Below are 19,288 nucleotides of genomic sequence, written 5' to 3' on the forward strand. Positions count from 1 at the left end.
AGGGGGATGTTAGAGTACGTTCGATATTGACTTTCTTTTATCCCGACAGCACAGTGTCACGTTCAACGGACGAGAGTGAAACAGGTTCATCTGTAAAGCGGCGAGTCCGAATAGCTAAAACAAACCGAACGTGCCACAAAACCCAAACAGTATGCACAGCTGCTAGCTTAGACGGGCATTGTCGAGAAAGGCGCAGGCCCTCAGCGTTAATGAAATTAGATTATTAGGGGCTGCTTTTAAACTGGCACGCTGTCTGCCGGCACGCCATTTTTGCGTCTTGTGTAACTGAGCTTTCCAACTGTTGTCTCATGGTTTCGCCGAAAGCTGACTGAAAGGTAAGTTGAAGTGTGTAACAGCGTTAGCTAGCTTAGCTTAGTCGCCGAGTCGTTTCTTGTCTTTTTCCACAGGGGCGAGCTTTGAGGTGAGGCTGGGGGTCGTAGCAAAACAAACACAATGTGTATTTAACTGGTCACACAAGCGAATATCCACATTTTAAAGTGCCCGTTTGCAACTGGGACATTGGGCCATACTTTTTAGGGATGTGTCAAGTACTACATAATAAGCTATGCTATACAAAGCGTCGATATTGACTTTGAGCCTCTTTTGAATGTTGTTAATGATAAATAGGTAAACCATATAATCTTCTTTTCTGGTTTAATTCCTACTGTAATTCCCCGAGATCCTGAATTTAACAACATTTTCTTACCTTAAATACAGCAGACATTGCAATGGTTCTCAAAGAAATCCCTATGTGAGACAAGCACAAACCTATTTGCCTTTTTTATGCATTCCAACCAGTAAATAAACGCTGGCAAAAGTCAGCTAACAATGGTGCCTACGGGAGTCGCTCTATTCCTTTAAAGCAATATAAAAAAAAATACAATCACCTCCATCATGGTTTTATATACATACTATGAGTATATATGTAATGTAGTAACAGGCACATTCATAACAACTTGTATTTACGTCTTTCGCTCATTGCACTTTAAATTCACAAACGCATCACAACATTTGCTTTTCCCTTCAACAACAACTCAAGGCAGACTTGAAGAGAGACAACAAACATAATAAAACAATCACTTACTGTACAATGGCTGCTTTCACTGGGATGACGACTGATGGGATGTTCATATCTTGCCGTTTAGATGAAGAATTAATCATAATCGTCGCAAGGAATAAAATAAAAGGTGGGTGCATACTAGCGTCTTATATTGTCTTTCTCTAAGTTGGCTGTCAAAGTTGATCAACTTCTTGGTTTATGTTCTCACCATTCTACTATCCAGATGAGAAGCATGATTTATAATCTATAATTGCCTTTTACAAAGTCTCAGACGATATATCAGCTCACTGGCTCATGATGTCAATATAGCAGTATAAACTAGTTACCTCTCTGTTATCAATGTGCCACTAAAAGTAGGTGCTTAAAGTTAGCGTTAATGATAACTATTGTTAAAACTTGATTAATATTCTGGTCACAAGACGTAAATGGAGTGTTGTTGGTGCTTTTTGGATGTGTTTTAGTGGGTTTTATGGCGCAGTAGACGTAATGACATTATTGCTCCCATTAGCTTCATTGTTATTTACGAGTTACAATGCATAAACAAAATGTGTTCATCTCTCATAAGGATTGTGAATGATGGGCAAAAAAGTGCAGTTTCCCTTTAAACACCAAGTCCCACCTCAAAAGTGTACCACGCCACAGCATACCTTACGTCACAAGGGTGTGAAACCTGTTTTCATAGAGGGTCACATCTTAGTTATAGCTGCCCTCAGAGGGCCGTCTCTAACAGTGAATAATATGTGAATATAAATTGCTTCTGCATTTGATTCTATTTTTTTTTCCCGTACGCTGTAAAAATGTGTGGATTAGCTCAGTTACCAGAATTTTACCGTTAAATTTACCGTGTTTTTTCACAACATATTACTGTAAATAGAAACAAAGTTCCAATGTTTTTACAGTAACATTCTGTCAACTGAGCTGTCATGTTTTTTTTACTGTGAAATCTACTGAGGTTGTTTTTACAGCATATTGCTGTAAATTAGAAAATATTCCACTGTTTTTTCACGGTAAAATTTTGGCTACTGAGCCGCCATTTTTTTACAGTAAAAAAACTGTGGTGCTTCTTTTCCATTTACAGTAATATACTATACTGTATAACAACCATAGATTTAACAGTAAAACATTTTTTTTTTACAGTAAACAACAATTATACAATTTTCCCATTTACAATAATATGCTGTAAAAATAACCATAGATTTTGTGATAAAAAAAACTGGTACTTCAGTTGCCAGAATTTTACCCTAAAAAAAACGTATTATTTTCCCATTTACAGGAATATGCTGAAAAAACTTTTACCCAATTTTGCCATAAAATCTATTGTCATTTTTACAGTGCACCATTTGATGGATAACTTGCTTTGAAATCATAAGTCAAGCAGATATTTAAGAATCTGTTTTGTTTTTTTAACAAAACAATTTTTGGAGTGTATGATAATATAATATTTGTTGCATTGTTAGATAATAAAGTTTAAAAGATTTGCAACTGCGTGCATTTTTTCTGTGAAAAATAGGAAGTAAGGAAAAAAAAGTACTTCATTGACGCATATTATTTCCAGGCTTTTGCAGGCCATGATAAATGATGTGGCGGGCTGGATCTGGCCCCGGGACCTTGAGTTTGACCCGTGTGCTTTATAATATGTGACTTGTATGCACTAAGTAATTGGCTCGGGGCGTTTGCCTTTTATTTAAATACATTTCAGCAAGTGTTTGGTTAGTACACTTTTATCTCTATAGTTACTTCATATGTATATGTTTAACATCATGTCGTTTTAAAAATGTAAATATATATATTGTGTTTTAGTAGATGGCATGTGTGTACCACCAGTGGTACTCGTGCTACAGTTTGAGGATCAGTGTATTAGTGTTTGATAAGCTCCATCAGTTATGACCCATATTTGCATCATCATTACCCAGCAGGGTGGAGGCTGTTTGGATGAGTAAGGCTCTAAGACGAGAGGCACCATGAGTGCGGAGTTGGATGCACTGACGGTGGTCAACCAGCTGCGAGATCTTGCCGCAGACCCCCTCAACCGCAGAGCCATAGTTGAAGATCAGGGATGTCTGCCAGGTCTCATCCTTTTCCTTGACCACCCCAACCCCCAGGTGGTCTACTCGGCACTGTTGGTAAGTTGTCCTTTTGTTTATATTCACAGGTACAATCGTCCATTGCCACATCGCACTGATTTTTTTATATACAGGGGTCGAATTTAATCACGGCAATTTCCGCGACCGCCCTCGTCATTTTCCGTAATGCCCTAAAAAACTGACATACATCGGCGGCAAAAACATGCTGTGACCGCCCTTGACTTTTTACTTGTTAATGGACTAGGGATGTAATGGTAAACGGTATAATGATAATTTGCGATAAAATTCCAGACGGTTAGTAATACTGTCTAATTTTTTAATTACCAAAAAACCGTCATTTATTAATGCATTTTAGGCAACACAAAGTCAGGCGCAAGCGCACTACCGTCCTTTGACTTGACAATCATGGTGGATAGACTACATAGGCTTTGCCCCGAAGATTTCCCCTCGGAGTAACCAAGCGCTTGTTTTAACGTCATTTTCCCTCGCTTCCCGGCGTGTGTTTGAGAGCGGGCTGCTGTTAGATGGCGACAAGTGTGAACAATATTGGAGACAGACGCACTTGTCCCCACACTAAAAGTATACAGCGAAGGAGAAAAAAATATTTGGTGTTGCTTTTATTTTCTCAATACAGCGTCCATCAGCTGCTGTGAGTGAGAGTTAATGACGTGAGGAAACATGCAGCAGGCAATGTGTCGTGAACGTTGTCACAAATTGTTTATAAAGTCTTTAGATTGTTTACTGGGATGCTCACTTGTCCTTTATTTAACTGCAAACTGTATCAGTGTTCAAATAAAATCAGTACTAGCTCAAATGTTTTGTCATCTCAATCGAGTTGAACGCAGGCTGTGAAGATTGTCACCAGGGAGGCGTTGGAGAAGAACAAAGCTTGTTTATTAGACTTGATCTTCATTAGCCAAACTGCTTTGTGTTTTCTTTTGGTATTAAAAAGTAAACGACATGTTTTTTTTACATTACTTGTGTTTTTTTCATGTCACAAAGGTATTACTTCCAAAACCATTCATGTGACACAGCATTTTGTTAATGTTTTATTGTGTATAGTTAACTCCTATACGACATATTTCTTAATGGATCTGTCCCGATACAGCATCTATATGTACATATAAATGTACGTAACTTAAAAAATATAAAGTAAATGAAAACTTCCTCTATCAAAATGTAAAAAATAGAGATAAAGGCATCAGGTAATGACAAAATGCTGACAAGGTGATATCATTAAAGAATTAAAAAAAAAAACTAATTTGTCTTTAAATATATGGATAACGTTTATCTATAGCCTTTTTATTAGACATTACAAATTACTAGGGCTGCAACCAACGATTAATTTTATAATCGATTAATCTGTCGATTATTACTTCGATTAATGGATTACTAATCGGATAAAAGAGACAAACTACATTTCTATCCTATCCAGTGTTTTATTGAAAACAGCATACTGGCACCATACTTATTTTGATTATTGTTTCTCAGCTGTTTGTAAATGTTGCAGTTTATAAATAAAGGTTTATTAAAAAAATAAATAATAATAATAATATTTTTTTTTATTAAAAAAAAAACCTCTGCGCATGCACATGGCATAGATCCAACGAATCGATGACTAAATTAATCGGCAACTATTTTAATAATCGATTTTAATCGATTAGTTGTTGCAGCCCTACAAATTACATGAAGGTACCGGTATTACGTTCACACCCCAACACTGCTTTACCTAACAATCGGTAATCATGATTTTAATATTGATAACCTTAATTATTACTTTGGCTATAATTGGCAGCCCTAGATCTCATACATGAGCTATAAAATGTTTGCCTTGGTGCCCTAAAATATGAGCCTTCCTTTATGGCTTGACCTTATACAGGTAAAGTAAAAATTTAAGGTCTGTATACAGTATATATATATATATACTTGAAAAATTGATGATACATTTTGCAATATTCAATGTATCACATTGCTATTACAAATCACATATTTTTTTAACAATAAAATAAACTATCAGTAGTTATGTAACTGTTTAACCATGTTAACAAATAATCCATCCATCCATTTTTTCCACTTGTCCCTCAGGGGTTGATAATATTGTTAAATGAAAACATCAAAACCGAGGTATAAGTGTAATTGTGCGTGTGTGTGTGTGTGTGCGTGCGTGTGTGTGTGTACGCGTGCGTGTGTGTGTGTGTGACAGCATTAAGTGTCTTATGTATCAACTGTTGTCTGAAAGAAAAGTGTAAACACAGAGCCACAGCATGCTCATGCTTATGTAACACTTCAACTTTCAGGCTATGTTCACACCTTTTTTTGTCCATGTGTGACAGGTATCTGGGGCCGTACTTATCAAGCTTCTTAGAGTGCCATTTTACACTTAAGTCCTGAGAATTTGCGAAATTTAGTCCTACTCTCAAACTTAAGAATAAAAGCTTTTTATCAACGTTCTTAAGTCTAAGAATCACTCCTACCCTCCACGATATTTAAGAGACCTTTAGAGGTGTCTTAAGTGGTTAGGAGTTGCCAGCAGGGGATGGCACTGAGGCAAGAGAGACGTGCGCGAACGTTCAGGGAACGGAACAATGTTTAGTTTTTTTTTTATGACGAGCAGCTGATCAAACGGTATCGTTTAGACAGAGCGGATATTATTTTTGTCACAGATTTAATACTTTTCGATTCCTTGTTGATTTCTGCATGTGTCTGCAGTGGGCTAGTATATATAGAGCCACCCACACCAGTTTCAAATTAGTTGCCTAATTAATTAATTGGAAAGAAAATGTTATGACAGTAGCGTATGTGTGTGGCCGTGAGGTGAGTGACGTCAGTGAGTGTGTGGGCGAGAGAAGAGAAGAGAGGGAGCGGTAGCGTGAGTGCCGGCGGGGACTAGTTTGTTTTGTATTATTTTGTAGTTTATTGTCAAAATATACACTCCCATTGTCCACTTAAATATTTCCAAGATATTTCTTTATTCTTAGACAACGGATTCCCTTCCGTGATTGGTCATTTCTATGGACACAGAAATGACGTCACCTAAAATTCCGTTTACGGCACATAGTAATGTCGTAATTCAGCTCTGAGTGTGACACTTAAGATTCAGTCCTACACTTCGCTGAAAGTGTGAGTAAGACGATTGATAACTAACTTTTAAGTGCAGCTTTCAGCGAAGAATTTATTTACTCTTAAGTCAACTCTTAGCAGACTTCTTAGGAGTAATTCTAAGAAGCTTGATAAGTACGGCCCCTGATCTTTTCATGTCAATGTGATCAGTACAATTCAGATTTTTTTCAAATTCGACCAAGACCTCTTTCGTATGTGTGTACAGCTCTGGTAATGGGTACATTCGCACCTACCTGCACAAATGTACTTCAAAATGTAACAATCAAAATAAATGACTTTTTTTTTGTTTACTAGGGCATGCATTTATAATATGCATTAGTTTGACCATTTAAAATCAACGATAATAAAAAGGAGATGCTTGGAAATAGCATAAAAATGCCCCAAAAACTTGGAAAAATGCGATTCATAGCGTAACTTTTTGGTGTAACCATCATGAGCGTTCTGTTCAGGTATATTTCTTTTATATTTTGATAAATCATCATATTTATGTATTACTAAATTTAAATAGGTATTGATCAATCTTTAAGCTGTGTGTATTTGATTTCAGTTTGCTTTTGACATCTTATTTAGAATTGTAGTTGAAACTTTTACAACCTTTTGTCACGCTCTTGATGGCGTAACCAAACTAGATTTCATTTAATGATGTTATTTTTAATATTTATTCCCTTTTTTACATTTAGTATATTTAAATATTAATTTATAAACATTGAATACATTTCAAATATCAATAAAATGCAATTGCCTTCATCTTATAGGGTAATGTTTAGTTACACCAAGTCATGAACGTAACACTAAGCGTCACCACTTTGACTTGTAATATCTCTAATTCTGGTGGTGTTTTATGCTTTTTTCTTTTTGGAACATGTACTATAAATATAATACAATAAAGTCCCATATAAAATTAAGTTTCTAGCAATACTTTAACTTTGCCTTTGAAAGTAACACTCCAATGTCCATTAGTGGAGCTGTACACCTAAAGTAACACTCCAATGTCCATTAGTGGAGCTGTACACAAGCGGCTATTTTAGTCTGATGTGTAGCCAATGCAACTGCAGTCTGAAAGATTGGGTCGCACTCATTGAAAAGAGACAAACGTCATAATTTTCTGCCAAAGTAGACTGTCACAAAAATGAATAGTTGACGAGTCAGCAAAAAACAGACAAAAAGAAGATATTTTAGAACTAACGTCAATGTTCCACCACTCCTGGCTCCAATTGCTTGCCCACACACTTTTTGGGACAGACGTGGAAGCAAATGCCCCACAAACTGAGAGCCAAAGTGATTGCCCTTTTTCCCTCCAAAATCTTATACGCAAAATAATTTGGTTTAGAAAACGTTCACTCCGGTTGCACAAAATCCTTGAAATTGCCACAAATGTGCCATAAACACTGCGGTGCATGCTGTAGCATACAGGTATATTACGTCATGACATGTGCACATCCGTGTCACTTCAGGGTCCCATTCCATTTACATTAGAAATCACTTTTTTGTTGTAATTAGATTGTCTACATCAGTCATTTTCAACAAGTGTGCCGCGGCACACTAGTGTGCCGTGAGAGATCGTCAGGTGTGCCGTGAGAAATTATTTAATATCTCCTAATTAACCATTGTCGGGTGTCCGTGCTATAATAAAGTGCGGCAGATAATGTAATACTCATCTATTTCAGTAGGTGGCAGCAGAGGGCGATAAATACCTGTAAAGACAATCGAGTTAGCGCTGCGCATCACGTGACAGTGACAGTTTGGGATCGCAGCAAAAGGAGGCGAGCAAGTGACAGTGATGGAGAAGTTTTTGAGAAGGGAAAATGCAAATGCCGAACAGGGTCCTGGACAAAATTCTGACCCAGATGAAGGCTCTAGTATGAGTGGTCTACAAAATAAAAAAAGACGGTGAGCTCGAGGCAATAAAGCGAAAGCTATCTTCCATTTGGATTGACTTTCACCGGGGATGCGACAGCACCGACTCCGCAGTGCTTGGTGTGTGGTGAGAAGCTATCCAATAGCGCCATGGTGCCAAGCAAGCTTAAACGCCATCTCCAAACGAAACACCCCGATGGACTATTTTGTACGCTTACGTACAAATAATGAGAAACAGGCAACTTTTCTCAGAAAAACCACAAAGGTAAACAAGAGAGCCCTCAAAGCTTGCTACCTTGTTGTTGAACTCGTAGCTAAATCAAAAAAGTCCCACACTGTGGCAGAAACATTAATACTGCGAGCTTGTAAAGCCATTGTAATAGTAGTGAGTATAAATACATTTAGAAAACTATATTATTAACTATATGTATTATATACTGTGTTAGAGTGTCATTTTGGTTGGTGGTGTGCCGCAGGATTTTGTAAATGTAAAAAGTGTGCCGCGGCTTAAAAAAGGTTGAAAATCACTGGTCTACATCACAGGTGTCAAACTCGTTTTCTGTGAGGGCATGGCAGCTATGGCTGCCCCTCAAAGGGACGCTTGTAACAGTAAATATGATGTCTATGAATGTTCTCATTCATTGAGGTCATTGTCATCTCAGGGCATTCAGTTAATCGCAACTGGACTAAAACTGACCTATCTAAGTCTGTGATCACAAACTGACGAAGCCTACTCAGATGAGCGCCGAAACGTCCTCTAAGACAAACAGTCCAGTTGCGATCGACTGAATGCCCTGAAAAGTAAATATATTTATTACACAATTGCTAATGCATTTATGATATTTTCTTACTAAGAAATTGATGGATTATTTGCTTCAAAAAGGGACATGCTATAGAAAATGGATGAATGGATATTAAGTCATGTTGACAAGCAAATATTTATGGATTTTAGATTTTTTTTTTTTTACAATCTTGGAATGTGTTGTTACGTATTGAGTCACTCAATCAAAGTTTATTTATATAGCCCTTAAGTGATTCACAAACCACAACGACATCCTCAGATTGGATCCCACATACGGGCAAAAACAAAAAACTCAACCCAATGGGTACAATGAAAACCCCCACCCCCAGGTTACCGATGCAATGGATTCCAAGTGCATACTGTTAATAATGTGAGAGTCCGGTCCATAAAGAGGTTAGCAGGGGATCCTTTTGTATGTAGACAAGTCGGAGCACAGAGACGTCACCGGCTTATGCAAAGGAGTGGTCTCGACTTGCAACAGCTAGCGCGTCCTCCATAGAAACTGATCCGTGGCCACCTTATATAGAAGAGGGGAGAGGAGCAAAAAAAGGGTGGAAGATCAACTGGTCTAAAAATGGGGTAAGATGGTACTTAAATGCTTTTACTGAGGTAGCATTTCTAACCGTTACAGGTAGGGCAGAGTACTGGAGCCTGCAGTCTTTTTTTTGGCTCCAGGAATTACTAATAAGCCGGAGTTCTTAGAACTCAGATTTCTGGCCGGAACATATGGTACAATTAGGGATGTCACGGTATGAGAATTCCTTGTCACAGTTATTATGACCAAAATGATCACGGTTATCATTATTCCATCCATCCATCCATTTTCTACCACTTGTCGCGGGGGGTGCTGGAGCCTATCTCAGCTGCATTCGGGCGGTAGGCGGGGTACACCCTGGACAAGTTTCCACCTCATCGCAGGGCCAACACAGATAGACAGACAACATTCACTTTCACATTCACACACTAGGGCCAATTTAGTGTTGCCAATCAACCTATCCCCAGGCGCATGTCTTTGGAGGTGGGAGGTAGCCGGAATACCCGGAGGGAACCCATGCAGTCACAGGGAGAACATGCATACTCCACACAGAAATACACCGAGCCCGGGGATCGAACCCAGGACCTTCGTATTGTGAGGCACATGCACTAACCCCCTGTTCCCACCGTGCATTATTATCGCAGTATTTTTAAATGTCCCGTATTTTCCAAACCATAGGGCGCACTGGATTTGGAACAGCTAGCACAACAAAAAAGCTGCAGGTCAACTGGTCTAAACGAGACCTGTCCAAAAGTTAGAGTATATACATTAGTTTTAATGTGGATCTTAAATGCTTCCTCTGAGGTAGCATCTCTTAACTATTGCCAGTAGGGCATTCCAGAGAACTGCAGCCCAAATAGAAAACGCTCAGAAATGAGGCAACGGGCCACAGGAAATGAGGCGGAGGCTCGCATAAAATGAGGCAGCAAGCCTGATATGGCTCCCAAGCCTTGTTTGACACTTGTGATCTACATAAACAGATTGGTTTTACTAAAAAATCCCAATTAGGTATCATGTATTGCAGTGTGAACGTACTGTAGCTTTAGAATCTGCAAAAGAGTCTAACTTGACTTTTGTCTTGTCGTGATGTGTTTGTGTGTGTAGGCCGTGCGTTACCTAGCAGAATGTCGAGCCAACAGGGAGAAGATGAAGAGCGAGTTGGGCATGATGCTGAGCTTGCAGAATGTCATGCAGAAGCAAGTCATTGCCATCACCACCACTCTCACACACACACACACACACACACACACAGTCTACATACTGTTAAATACAACAAAACCGTAATATAATCTCTTTTTTTGTCATTAATGTTGACTCTGCATCCGTCCTAAGGAGTACGTCCCCTGGAGAAACCAAACTCTTGGCTTCAGAGATCTATGAGATCTTGCAGTCGGCCGGTAAAGAAGAGGCGGAACAAGCGGAAGCAGCCGCCGCCTCCTGCCGACGTAAAGCTCAGTTCTTCCTGGGCTCTAACAACAAGAGGGCCAAGACTGTGGTGCTGCACATCGACGGACTGGACGACTCGGTAGGAAATGTTTAACTGTCCGCTAAAAACATTTGAAGCAGGTTATTTACGTGTTACGATATCAAACTCAGACTCGCAGAAGCCTGTGTGAGGAGGCTTTGTTGAAAATCAGAGGAGTCATCAGCTTCACCTTCCAGATGGCCGTTAAGAGATGTGTTGTGAGGATCCGCTCCGACCTTAAAGCTGACGTAAGCACCATCACAGCTAAGAGCAAAACTGTACAAACCGGCTTTTTATAATGTTTTCTGACAATGTTTTTGATTTATTATACTGTTGTCCCTGTAGACTATTTAACCACTTGTGTGTCTGTGTGTGTGTGTGTGTGTGTGGGGGGGGGGGGGGGGGGGGGTTCTCTCTCTGATAGGCGTTGGGCACAGCAATCAACTCCACTAAAGTGATGACAGCTCAACAGGTGGTGAAGACAGATGATGGAGGAGAGGTGAGGACATGTGTAGACATGCTTTCATATTTAATAGCATTAGAAAGTGTTTTTAAACTTTTGAGCGGTATTGTCATTTTTGTTCATACCCTGGCTGTCCAATGCTTCACTATAAATTATTTAAAATGTATTATAAATGAAATTTTTCGTATAAGTCTTTTTTTAAGAAAGGAAAGTAAACGTTAGGAATAGGTATTTTTTACATTTTAATTGATACTATTACCAAATTGATACTTTTAAAATAGTGCCAGTGCTTGAATAGTGCCCAAACCAGATCCTAAAATAGTTGTTAAAATATACCGGTACAAATATTTATTTTTAAAAAAAAAAGCCTATTTATTTTTACTGAATATTGTGACATTGAAGTTGAACATGCTAGTAATTGAAATATATTAATGATATAAATCAAATAAGTAATTCATTCAAATTTTAAAACCTACAACAATCATTGCAGCAAAACTCGCCGCAATATAAAAAAGACTGTGCAAAAAAAAACACGACTTGCCTGTGTTGTAATGTTGATGCTCATAATTCCGGGGTTTAATGGATGCACCTCGCTTGTCGTAAAGGTTAATTGTTGCATAATAAGGAAGTGCTAGCAGGCTGCTGTTGGCGTGTTAAGGTTGACAAAGTATAAAAAGAGCATCAGACTCTGTGTTTATTTACAAGTCCTTACTTGCACAAAAACACAATTGTGCACTTGTTGCAGGTAGCTATGATTGCATTTATTTGGCACCGTAATGTTCACCACCAGAGGTGGGTAGAGTAGGCAGAAATTGTACTCAAGTAAGAGTACTGTTACTTTAGAGATTTATCACTCAAGTAAAAGTAAGGAGTAGTCTCCCAAATATTTACTTGAGTAAAAGTAAAAAGTATGTTGTGAAAAAACTACTCAAGTACTGAGTAACTGATGAGTAACCTGTTCGTTTAATGACGGCAACAAACAATGCACAAAAACATAAAAATAGCAATGAGCAAATTCAGAGCCAGGAATATCTCTTAAGCAACTAAAACAATAATTTATATTTAATAATAATACATTAAAATTTAAAAAATTAAGGCAAATTGAGCCACAATAACTTACAGCACCATAGGCTCAGCAGGCATTCATTGATTGATTGATTGAAACTTGTATTAGTAGATTGCACAGTACAGTACATATTCCGTACAATTGACCACTAAATAGTAACACCCCAATAAGTTTTTCAACGTTAATCAATTACTTAATAAATGACCAAGTCGAGGTGATCTACCTCATATATACATATACATACACACACATATCATATATATATATATATATATATATATATATATATATATATATATATATATATATATATATATATATATATATATATATATATAAATTGGCCCTAGTGTGTGAATGTGAGTGTGAATGTTGTCTGTCTATCTGTGTTGGCCCTGCGATGAGGTGGCGACTTGTCCAGGGTGTACCCCGCCTTCCGCCCGATTGTAGCTGAGATAGGCTCCAGCGCCCCCGTGACCCCGAAGGGAATAAGCGGTAGAAAATGGATGGATGGATGGATATATATATATACATTTATATATATATATATATATATATATATATATACACATACATTTATATATACAGTATATAATTTATATTTATTTATTTTGCCGTTTGTGTTCACATGTTAAGGGTGTTTTAATTAATATACATGCATGTTTAACATATAGATTCCTTTCTTTCATGAAGACAAGTATATAAGTTGGTGTATTACCTTATTCTGATGACTTGCATTGATTGGAATCAGACAGTAGAGCTGATAACGTCCACGTTTTCAAATGGAGGAGAAAAAAAGTTCCTCCTTTCTGTCTAATACCACATGAAAGTGGTTTGGTTTTTGGCATCTTATTTGTCCAGCTTCCATATTTGTTTTTATACACTTTACAAGAAATACATTGGCGGCAAACTCCGTAGCTTGCTAGCTTGTTTGCGCTGGCTTTCGGAGACTCTTATTTTGTTAGCGCAGGCGCGATGGAGCGGCACTTTTATTGTGAAGACAGGAACTGTGCGGTCAGTCTTTAGGCTTTTGACGGGAAGTACGGTTGAAATAAAGTGTCTTTTTTCCTTTACACTTTTGATTGATTGATTGAAACTTTTATTAGTAGATTGCACAGTACAGTACATATTCCGTACAATTGACCACTAAATGGTAACACCCGAATAAGTTTTTCCACTTGTTTAAGTCGGAGTCCACGTGTGACGGTCATGTGACCGCCTGGCTCTGTTTGATTGGTCCAACGTCACCAGTGACTGCATCTGATTGGTGAAACGGAGTCAAACATCACCAGTGACTGCAGCTGATTGGTGAAACGCAGCCATGCGTAGATCCTACTTTGAAGGTCTGTCGGACAAACCAAAAACAAACAAAGCGTGCATTAACAGATCGATAAAAATCAGTAGTGAGTAGCGAGCTGAATGTAGATAAATGGAGCGGAGTAAAAGTAGCGTTTCTTCTCTATAAATATACTCAAGTAAAAGTAAAAGTATTTTGCATTAAAACTACTCTTAGAAGTACAATTTATCCCAAAAGTTACTCAAGTACCGGTAGATGTAACGGAGTAAATGTAGCGCGTTACTACCCACCTCTGTTCACCACAGATACTTCCTTCCAAAAAAAAAAAAAAAGATGCCATTTCCTGCCAGAGAATTTTAACTTTAGATTTTCGTAATTTTTTCCATTTTGCTATTTCCAGTCAGAAAATATCCATTCAACAAATGTTCATGTGTTTTATTTAGCTTAATGTATTAGCAAACTGTAACTTATATGGCCAGCAAGGTTCATTCCTGGCTCATTAATCTTTTCTTAGTGTGTTTCGTCTTGTTTACGTGCAACCTACTGGTTGGTTTACTCTCGAAAACAAAACATTTCTGTCAATCATCAAAATTATTTTCATGAAGTGTCCTATGTCATAAGATCATATTGTAAGTGTACTTATTAATGGCTGAAATAACTCTTTCCACATCTCTGTCCCAGCTGATTATGCCATTCCAGGAGGACTGTGAAGGGGCGGCGGCTGTGGAGGAGAACATCGACATCCCTGACTACCTCCCAGAGGAGGAGAGTCCGTCCCAAGAGCCGGACAAGGCGGTGACGCGCGTGGGCTCCGTCACCGACGGCATGGGCTGGCTCAACACGGCCGCCAACTTCCTGACTCGCTCCTTTTATTGGTGACACGTCACGGGCTTTACCTTTCCCACCACTTTGGACTCTGCCCCTCCCTCTTGCCTAGCGCGCACACAGCGCCACCACATGTATGCAACAAGCGCTGCAGCGTGTGTGTATATATCGAGCGCAGAGACAGTATGCTAGGACATTTCTCATCATTTTTTGTGCATGGTTTTTGGTTGCTTTTCCAATATTTATCTTTATTTTCTGATCAATTGATAACAATTTCCCCCATCTTACAGTTAATTTTGAGCATGCTCTAGTGCCAATCTTGCCTCATGGCTTGATCCCTTTTTTTCTGTGCCTTTTCTTTGGACATTTCACGGTAATTATTCTAATTTATTTATCATTGTAACTTCCAACTATTTAGAGAGCTCAGATCATGCCAGAGGGACGGCAACAGGATTATTGACAGCTTGGACTTGCAAGCTTCCAGGTCCAACCTGGTATACTAGCACCTAGCCTAGTTTATCCAGTAGTGTTCTAAAATGCTATCATACCAATGATAACTGTATATTTGTACATTGTGTCCGATCCGCCCAAAAAATGGTAATCTTGAAGGAAGCATTTTGGCTCATTTTTACAATTACCTCCACAAAATGAAATTTTTGTTGCAGTGACATCACAATTATTTGAACAGTGATATCCTGTCAACTTATAGTACATAATGAAGGTGGTGGTAGTTCCCTGGTAGAGCAATAATATTTTTAACATTAGACTCCGTGACTAACACTTTTTAAACAAAATGTGTTGTTATGATCAGTGTTAAATCTAAGCATTTTATTCCGTATAGTTGGAATACGTTTTTCTTATAAGTAGTCCTGGCTTATGACTCAGTCACCATGTTAACTTCCTCGTGTACAGACTTCAATGTAATATACTGTAACTGCTCATTCCCATGTGACTGAAATTATGATAAACGTCAACTTCAAATGTGTCTTTGTGCTTTTTTGTGCACTGTTAAAATACAACATTAAACTAACAATAGCAAATCAAGTGTGAAGTTGAGAATATATATTTATTGTAAATTGAAAAGGAAAGTTAAACTTGACACAAAGTTATGTCACAATAATATTGTGAACTCTAATAGCCTCTCTTAGCAGTCTCCTATTCATTTGCTCTTTCAAAATTCAATTTTTGCTCTTATTTACCATTTTATTTTGCATTCTCCACACACCTACAATCATCCTGTATACATTTCTGACCAATTAGAATATGCAGAGATAAGATGTGTCAATATCAAAATATTACTTGAAATCAATTTTTGGCAGCAACAAAGTGGCCATTTGGGTAGATATTTGTTCTAAAAAGGGTATTTTAACAAGTAAACAGTACAGTAGGTACTTGATTTTGATATTTGTAATGCTCATAAGGGCATTCTAGTCAAATACGCGTGTGTAAATATGCGATGTGTAAATATCAAAATATTACGTCAAATCACTTTTTGTCAGGCAATATTACATTTAATGACAATGTTACATAAATGAATACATCCAAACACGTACATATTTATTATGTGCAGGAAGAAATAACAGTTACAATCATACTTGCCAACCTTGAGACCTCCGATTTCGGGAGGTGGAGGGTGGGGGCGTGGTTAAGAGGGGAGGAGTATATTTACAGCTAGAATTCACCAAGTCAAGTATTTCATATATATATACATATATATATATCTACATCCTGAAAATATGCAAACAAAACTGTGTTTAGATACTAGATACTTCAAACTTGCATAAATAAATCTTAAGGAATATAACATAACTTGGCTTCTGAGAGCTTCAAAATGTAATGAATAAAATGCTAAAGTTGTTGATAAACAAGCAATTATTTAAATAATTAAATATGTGGTCATTTTAAATGAATTATTATGATCATTTAAAATTAATTGTTTCAAATATGTTTATTTTAATGTATAATTCTATGGCTGGATGTAATAAGGAGTCAGAAAAAATACTAATAAAAATACAATTTTGATGTTTTTAGCAAAATATAGTAAACATTTATTTAGTTTTTTTTTTTAAATTAATAAATATATTTATTTTTAGGTAAGATAAACATAATACAATTTATCTCTAGTCTGGATGATTTAGTTCTTGTCACCCTGTTGTCCTCCCGTCTCTTCCCCGAGGATGGCTCCATGAGCTGGGCAAACGCTTGGAGATGCCCTACGTCAACAACACGGTCGGCGGCCCGTCGGTGCGCAGCTCGTACATCGCCGCCCTCTACTTCACCCTCAGCGGCTTTGGCAACACGGACGCCGGTATGCCGGACGCCTCGTATGGAATAACGTGATTGGGCAGGCACGCTGTTTATATTGTGGGAAAGCGGATGTGAAAAAAGGCTGTCCTCACTCAGGTCCGCATGGAGCTGGAGAGGGCGTGACCTCCAGCTCCGGCTGAAAATCGGGAGATTTTCGGGAGAATATTTGTCCTGGGAGGTTTTCAGGAAAGGCGCTGAATTTCGGGAGTCTCCCGGAAATTCAAATCTGCTGAAACAGCTACAAAAGCAAGATGCTTCGACGAAGCTAAAGAGAGACACAGACTCCGATACCACTTCCCCTCCACCACCACCACTTAAGGATTAACTCTGCCTCTGCTCATCATTCATCACTGAAGGTACACACTGTCTATTCTCGTATATACTCTTTCATTCTAGACTTCTAGAGTGTTTGATTATCACATCACTCTAAATGTATAGACTATAAAGTTCACAAACATAAAGAGGGATGCTAGTGGGCCAGGCCAATCTTTCCTTTTCTCTAAACTAAAACTGGGGAAATGTGTAGAGTGTTCTGGGCTTCAGACATGATTTTGTTTCAGAATTCCTTGAGAGAAAAAAATGCCTGGTTAGGCTTTGTGTATGTAGTGTGTGCCTTCCTTACTTTACAGCTATGTTGTTATTATGCTGTTTGTTACTTATGTATGTTATGTTGCAGCTATTTCAAATAGTTTTGTCAATTTGTTCTGGCCTGAAACAAATTGGCCCTTTGAAACATATCTTTGTCTTTGTGTGTTGTATGTAGACCACATTGCTTAGCAGAGTTCAGTGATGCAAATGCATGTCAAGTTGGTCAACAGATCGTATTATTCTCCAGTGCAATATACTGAAATTAAGGCTAAAAGGGCATTAATGGGAGCTTTAAAAAAAGAAGAAAAAAAGAAGTAACTAAACAGTTACTTTTGACAGTAATGCATTACTTTTTGGTTTAAGTAACTGAGTTAGTAACTGAGTTACTTTTGAAATGAAGTAACTAGTAACTTTAACTAGTTACTGGTTTTCAGTAACTAACCCAACACTGTACATATCTCGTGTGCACGAGATACATATCTAAAAAAAAAATCCCCCCATGTCCCTTCAGGGCAGACCTGGGCAAATTAAGGCCCGGGGGCCGCATGCGGCCGGTTAAACTTTTCAATCTGGCCCGCCGGACATTCCCAAATATTTTTTTATATATATTTAAGATGGAAAGTGTAGCTGCCATTATGGTGTGCAGTGATGTTTTCTAATGACCGTAAGTCCTTAACTATACAAAGTATTTCAATGGTTGGAATCTGCACTTTTGCATGATATACTAGTTACTATGGTAATCTAATCAATAAAGTACTATCTAATCTAATCTAATCTAATCTAATCTAATCTAATTAGTTACTATGGTTATCTAATTAGTTACTATGGTAATCTATTGAGTTACTATGGTCATCTAATTAGTTACTATGGTCATCTAATGAGTTACTATGGTAATCTAATTAGTCACTATGGCAGGGGTGGGCAATTAATTTTCACCGGGGGCCGCATAAGCAACCCGAGCACTGCTGGAGGGCCACACGACAATATTTCAATTAAATTTTGCTCAATATTATTTTTGATATACCGTAAGATAAATAATAATGATGATAATAATAATAATAATTAATAATAATAATAATAATTTAATTTAACCTAACTTAACTTTATACAAAAGCAGATTGCTTTTGATGGTTACTTTATCCTGCATTATCCAACATTTTTCCCCATCAGATTTGGACAACCATCTGTTGTTAAAAAATAGTTTTTAATCATATTTATTTGATATTGTTTTTTATATTGGTTTTATATGTAATTTTTTTTTCTTTTTATTCAGTCATTGGTGGAGCTAAGGATAATATTTGAATATTGTTTGTAATATTATTGTGCAGCACTTTGGAAACATTTTGTTGTTTAAATGTGCTATATAAATAAAGTGGATTGGATTGTCACACCTGCCAGCGTGTCCCAACACGCATTTACCTCTGTGAACAAGTCATTACCTGTGGTTGTCTCTTTAATTGACTGCATCAGAGCTCTCATCCAAAGTTAGCGAAAAACAGTCCATGTCTCCGGGCATTATCAGCGCAACAAAGTCCAATAAGCACTCCTTAATAAACTCTCCGTCAGAAAATGCCTTACTTTTTCTGGCGCTTTTGTGAGAAATGACGAAACTTGTCCTGACGGCTGCATCTCTGGGGGTGTGAAATATGGCACAAAGTCCTTGTTGGGTTTGTAGTTTTACCATCAACGCATCGGCCTCCCTTGCGCGCGCTTCATCAGACACATTCCGGTATTTTCCCTCGTGTTTCATCGTGTAGTGGCGATTAAAATGATATTTAAACACAGCAACCTGTGTACCACACATTAAGCACACGGCTTT

The 19,288-nt window shown here is 37.8% G+C and overlaps 1 protein-coding gene across 2 annotated transcripts; it reads left to right on the top strand.

Annotated features, from left to right (window-relative positions):
* Positions 1–39: 39 nt before the first annotated feature.
* armc1 (armadillo repeat containing 1) lies at positions 40–15,555 on the top strand. Of its 2 annotated transcripts, none has more exons than XM_062021309.1 (7): positions 40–335; positions 2,974–3,183; positions 10,563–10,654; positions 10,791–10,983; positions 11,055–11,171; positions 11,348–11,422; positions 14,431–15,555. In XM_062021309.1, exons 2-7 carry the CDS (start codon positions 3,022–3,024, stop codon positions 14,626–14,628), a joined length of 837 nt encoding a protein of 278 aa, XP_061877293.1. In that variant the 5' UTR covers positions 40–335; positions 2,974–3,021; the 3' UTR covers positions 14,629–15,555. The 2 variants fall into 2 exon arrangements, with proteins under 2 accessions (XP_061877293.1, XP_061877294.1); XM_062021310.1 differs by having other exon boundaries at positions 2,977–3,183.
* Positions 15,556–19,288: the final 3,733 nt, after the last annotated feature.

This window comes from Entelurus aequoreus, linkage group LG15 (assembly GCF_033978785.1).
Source record: "Entelurus aequoreus isolate RoL-2023_Sb linkage group LG15, RoL_Eaeq_v1.1, whole genome shotgun sequence".
In the NCBI taxonomy this organism is placed as follows: domain Eukaryota; kingdom Metazoa; phylum Chordata; class Actinopteri; order Syngnathiformes; family Syngnathidae; genus Entelurus; species Entelurus aequoreus.